Below are 5,710 nucleotides of genomic sequence, written 5' to 3'. Positions count from 1 at the left end.
TAAATGACTATTCTAGTTGGAAACAGATGATTTTTAATGGAATATCTCCATAGAGGTACAGAGGAACATTTCCAGCAACCATCACTCCTGTGTTCTAATGCTACATTGTGTTAGCTAATGGTGTTGAAAGGCTCATTGATGATTAGAAAACCCTTGTGCAGTTATGTTCGCACATGGATAAAAGTTTTCATGGAAAAACATGAAATTGTCTGGGTGACCCCAAACTTTTGAATGATAACATAAGTCTTTGTTGTTCTGTGGTGAGTCTACATGATGAAATATCCCTACATAGTATTCAGCTCTGCCCTCTCTTGTTGTGTATCTGATTGTGGTCTCCGATGTGCTTTGTGTTACAGTGGCACACAGTCAGAACTGGGATGTGACTTACACTCAGCTTAGGATGTGTGGTCCCAAAGGATCAGCAGTGGACATGAACTGCAGCTACACATACCCAGCTGAAGTGCATGGAAAGGAAAATATAGTTCAGACAAAATTCTGGTATGTTGGAAGAAAAGAGGATCTCCAAAGAAAATCATCATCATACGAAGGTCGTGTGCACTATGACTGGCACTATGACAGTGACTGCACTCTGAGAATCACAGACCTGAGAGTGGAAGACTCAGCTGTGTACAAGTTCAGGTTCATAACAAACCTTGACAAGTTTTCTGGTGAACTGGAGTCACTTTGACTGTCACAGGTAACATCATCTGATTATTATTATTCATTTTATTCAACATGATCAGTGGAGCTCATGAATGTTGGCAGTTTTCTAGTCCTTACACCTTTTGCTTTTATGTGTTTTTGAAAACCAATTATGGGTCCTTTCTCACTTGTGTGAAAGTGATTGACATCAGAATAACGTCAGCCGGTGGGTCTTCTACCAAGGCAGAGCTGAGGTGTGAGAGCCATTGCAGTCCAGATGATCACGTCTGGTTGAAGAATGGACAACAAGTCTCAGAGGGAATTACTTACAGACACAACTTTCAACCTGAAGACAACATCTGCTGTGCTTTGAAAGGACACGAAGATCACTGCTCTCCTTCACTGTGTGAGTTCACTTCACTATGTCACTAACTTCAACCCATCCGCACTGTTGAATATTCAGTTCTTTGATTTCATGAGTTTTTTTTTTTTACCTTCACACAGACCAGACTGTTTCCACTGTGAACTTGTTGTCATGTAACGCATGTCTGTTTGTTGTTTACCAGATGCTCCAAAGCTTCCCTCTGTGTCAGTGAGTCCCTCTGCTGAGATAGTGGAGGGAAGTTCAGTGAATCTGACCTGTAACGGTGAGGCTAATCCAGCAGCTACTTACACCTGGTTTAAGGTGAATGATCGTGACCCTCTCAGTCAGACACCACAGCTTAACTTCAGTTCCATCCGGTCCTCTGAGTCTGGACAGTATTCCTGTACCAATGCACTGGGGAACACATCATCTAGCATTTATATAAATGTTAAATGTGAGTGTGGTAACGTATTTTAAAATCATCACGCAGTACAGCTGATTAGTAACTAGAAAAAACATTTACTATATGCCAATATATGTCCTCCAGATGCTCCAAAATTTGCCTCTTTGTCAGTGAGTCCATCTGGTGAGATAGTGGAGGGAAGTTCAGTGAATCTGACCTGCAGCAGTGATGCTAACCCAGCAGCTAATTACACCTGGTACAAGGAGAACCAAACCCTGCTTCAAGGACCAGAACATATTTATCATTTCACCTCTATCAGCCCTGACGACAGAGGAATCTACTACTGCAAGGCTGAGAATCAATTTGGACACATCAACTCTTTATTTCTGTTTCTAAACGTCCAATGTGAGTAGTAATTCATTCCCAGATATCCCTTGTCTGACTTAGTGCACTTTTGTGTTTTCTTATATTTGCTCAAGCATGTTTCCACACATTTAAAGTTGCAGACTTTAGATGTTTATATATGTAGAATGAGAAGTGATTAGTGATAGCAAGAGCCTTTATGGTGTCAGATTAAAAAAACAAAAACAACAACTTTATGTTTCATGTTAATCAAAATCTAGTCTACGAAATGTGTTGAAAGGTTTTCCAAATGATTCTAAAACTTCCCCCTGTGTCATTGAGTCCATTAATGATAAAATGGAGAGCAGTTTGAGAATCGACTATGCTTCCTAGGGACTCTGAGTGTATTTACATGCAGTTCTAAAGACATGTTTGAGGAGGATAGATAGAAATTGTTATGAATCTTTAAATCAGAGACTCAGATGCGAGGCAACAGAGACACGACAGACTTGGCATACAAGTAAAACACTTGTTTAGTAGAAAAGTTTCCAAAAACTACAACAGGATGTGACGCTAGAGGATCACAAAACAGGAAGTACTAACTCTGGAAGATCTCGGAACAGAATCAGGACCCCCTAGTGGGTAGGAGGTTAACTGTAAACAGGTTTAATACACTAACCAACTACGAAAACTAACCCGAAACTTGGTAACATCAAGACAGGAAAGCTAAAGATTAAATAGGATATGGAGTAACATTACTGCCAAGAGTTCGGCGTACTGTAACAAAAGCAAGTAGCTCAAGCAGCAGAACAAATTGAGGAACTAACCAGGGACTCTAAAAACAGAAAGACACTAATTGAACTGGCTCGTTGAAAGAGCTGGGGACATCACTGTCCAAGGCGGGGAACTGGAGCTGGGACGGTAGGGCAGGTTAGGTGGCGCATGGCCAGGTGTTAGTTGGAATCTGGACAGGCGCTGCAGTGACCAGCATGAGGTGAGCGGAAGGGCTGCCGTCTCGGCTGGTGCTGTGATGGAGGACGAAGATTGACGGTGATTTGGAGGAATAGCAGGGCTGGCAGGGTGACTAAAGGGGAATCCAGCAGGAAGGGCGAGCGGGCAGGAATCCAACTAGAGCAATGAGAGAATTATTATTATTATTATTATTATTATTATTATTATTATTATTATTATTATTATTATTATTATTATTATTATTATTATTATTATTATTATTATTATTATTATTATTATTATTATTATTTATTTATTTATTTATTTTACCAGGTAAGATCAGTTGAGAACAATTTCTCATTTACAATTATGACCTGGCAAGAGATCCAAGCAGGAAGAAAGATAAATAAACAATGCATAAACAAAAAAAGGACACGTGTTTAAACAGAGATTAAAAACACCCTAAAATAATGCTAGCAATTCAATGAAAACAGTCAATATGTGCAGTGGTCAGCTAGGATCTGCTGCAGCTTCTGCTTTAGGAAGTAAAGTGATGGAAGCAATGACAGTTTCAGAGATTTTTGGAGGGAATGCTAATCGATCGCTGCAGCAAAGCAAAATGAATTCTGGCTAAAGACAGTGCGAACCTTGGAGACAGAGAGTGTTATGAAATCGCTGGACCTCAGGTGGTAGTTGTTATGGGAGGGGTGTAAGAGATTGGAGAGGTATTGAGGAGTCGTCCCTGATAGGGTCTTGTAAATGAGTAAAGGCCAGTGTTGGAGTCGCCTGGTGTAAACGGAAGCCTGTTAAGGGCCACTTAGGGGCCATTTTATAGATGACATTGCCGTAGTCGAACATGCGAAGGATGGTCATCTTCACAAGAGTGTTTTTGGCAGAGTATGTAAAGGAGGCCTTATTACGGTCAGCACATTGAACAACAAAAGGGAGCTAGACTGAACCGGGGCCAACACTGACTGGAGTAGTTCACGATGCGGTGATAAGTAGTGGCAGCGTCTGGCTTTTATGGAAGGAGGATGATGCGTGGTGATCACTCCCATCTGCTCGCCCGCCAGTTCCACTGATTGTGATTGGAAGCACCTGTCCGCATGCTACATGCCACCTAGGAGATGGGGGAAGGGACGGAGTATCTGCCACTATCTGGCAGCTGAGGTGGAGGACGTGACAGAAATATAACCCCAGTTATAGTACAAGTACAATATGTAATCACGACAAAGACACAGCAGTGGTCTACATCATCGTAGTTAGTACTTGCAAATATACAGGTCATTGTAGTGTCTATATTATCCTGTATTTGACAGATGAAGTATTTGCGTCACACATTAATTAGAGCTTTAGAGAGCCCGGAGAGTGATAGAATAAACATAAATTTCTCATCATCTATGTATGATGCAAGTCATTGGAAATGTTGAAACTTAGTTAAAACTAGTCACAACATTTTAGGCAACTTCACATTCTCAAAGATTGCCATCAAAGTATATGAGGGCAGATGTCTGTGTAGTTTCTCATTCATCCAGGTCATGGTTATCCAAAGTTGTTTAAATCAATCCAACTGGACTTTAAGAAAGTTCCTTGAAGACATTTCACCTCTCATCCAAGAGGCTTCTTCAGTTCTGGTAGTTCAAAGTGGAGAAGCCATCTCTGAACGGGGGGGTGGTCTGCGACATCACCTTTCGCCGATTTACAATCAGGTCCTTTCAAAACTCCCCAAAAGAACTACTCAGCAGAATGATTCACGTGAAGTGGCTCATGCTAACGACCACCATTAGCATACGAGGGCTCGGTGAAACTCGCATTTCAACGACCCCCTTTGTTACTCCCTGGCTCCCCAACGACAATCGTTGAGGAGCCAGATGGACCTTGGCAATGGTCGTCAGAATGTGAATAACACTGACCACACCTCACAGAGGTTATAAGCTGAGGCAACATCAACCACCACCAGAACTGAAGAAGCCTCTTGGATGAGAGGTGAAACATCTTCAAGGAACTTTCTTAAAGTCCAGTTGGATTGATTTAAACAACTTTGGATATATAAGGGCAGTTTGAGTGAACTTGATGCACTCAGTGGTAGTACTCATTGCGGAAAAGTATCAATAACTCAATAAAATGAGTGTGATTCTTCCCAATAAAGTAACTGACAGTGATGTAAGAGGTGAGGATGTTCTTCCATGTTGAGCTTGCAAATATGAACAACTACATATTGTCCTCTAGATGCTCCAAAGCTTCCCTCTGTGTCAGTGAGTCCCTCTGCTGAGATAGTGGAGGGAAGTTCAGTGAATCTGACCTGCAGCAGTGATGCTAACCCAGCAGCTAATTACACCTGGTACAAGGAGAATGAAGAACAGCCTCTTGGACCAGGCAGCATATATAACTTGGCCTCCATCAGCTCTGAAGATAAGGGGAACTACTGCTGCAAGTCTGAGAATAAACATGGACAGAGCTCCTCATTTCTGTTTATCAGTGTCCAGTGTAAGTATTCCTTATTATACAAAAGTCTGTCTAAACCACAGATGTTAATATACATGAAAAAATATCTCAATATTTGTTTTCCAGATGCTCCAAAGCTTCCTTCTGTGTCCGGTAGTGTTTCTGGTGAGGGAAGTTCAGTGACTCTGACCTGCAGCAGTGATGCTAACCCAGCAGCTAACTACACCTGGTACAAGGAGAATGAAGACTCACCAAAAGCATCAGGACAGACCTTCACCATCAGTGATGATGGACATGAACAGAGCGGGAATTATCAGTGTAAAGTCCAAAACAGCAGAGGACATCACAGCTCCACCCTCCACCTGGTTGTTGTGCAAATCAGTCCAGAAGATCCCGGTAAAGCTCTTTATCTCAGACTTCTTTCATTTTTGATGTGTTCTCTTCATTTCAAACCTATGTTCACTCAAATGTTATCAGTTTAATCAGATTAAATTACGCATACCTCTCTTTGGAGTAGTAATGTTCTCCATCCAGACAGCAAAATTACTGATTTGGTCCACATA

General features: G+C 41.5%; 1 protein-coding gene across 1 annotated transcript; it reads left to right on the top strand.

Annotated features, from left to right (window-relative positions):
• Window positions 1-400: 400 nt before the first annotated feature.
• Window positions 401-5,710, top strand: LOC129348833 (sialoadhesin-like). The gene is made up of 4 exons (XM_055010371.1): window positions 401-668; window positions 1,209-1,409; window positions 4,932-5,189; window positions 5,274-5,710. Exons 1-4 carry the CDS (start codon window positions 401-403, stop codon window positions 5,627-5,629), a joined length of 1,083 nt encoding a protein of 360 aa, XP_054866346.1. The 3' UTR covers window positions 5,630-5,710.

Source organism: Amphiprion ocellaris, chromosome 4 (assembly GCF_022539595.1).
Source record: "Amphiprion ocellaris isolate individual 3 ecotype Okinawa chromosome 4, ASM2253959v1, whole genome shotgun sequence".
Taxonomy (NCBI): domain Eukaryota; kingdom Metazoa; phylum Chordata; class Actinopteri; family Pomacentridae; genus Amphiprion; species Amphiprion ocellaris.
This window is presented reverse-complemented; position numbering and strand designations above follow the sequence as displayed.

What these genes read in the sequence shown, in the direction of transcription:
- LOC129348833 (XM_055010371.1), top strand. Translation starts at nt 401, where the DNA reads ATGTGTGGTCCCAAAGGATCAGCAGTGGACATGAACTGCAGCTACACA. An exon ending in AAACCTTGACAAGTTTTCTG is followed by an intron (nt 669 to 1,208) that starts GTGAACTGGAGT and finishes GTTGTTTACCAG; the next exon opens with ATGCTCCAAAGCTTCCCTCT. An exon ending in TGAGTCTGGACAGTATTCCT is followed by an intron (nt 1,410 to 4,931) that starts GTACCAATGCAC and finishes ATTGTCCTCTAG; the next exon opens with ATGCTCCAAAGCTTCCCTCT.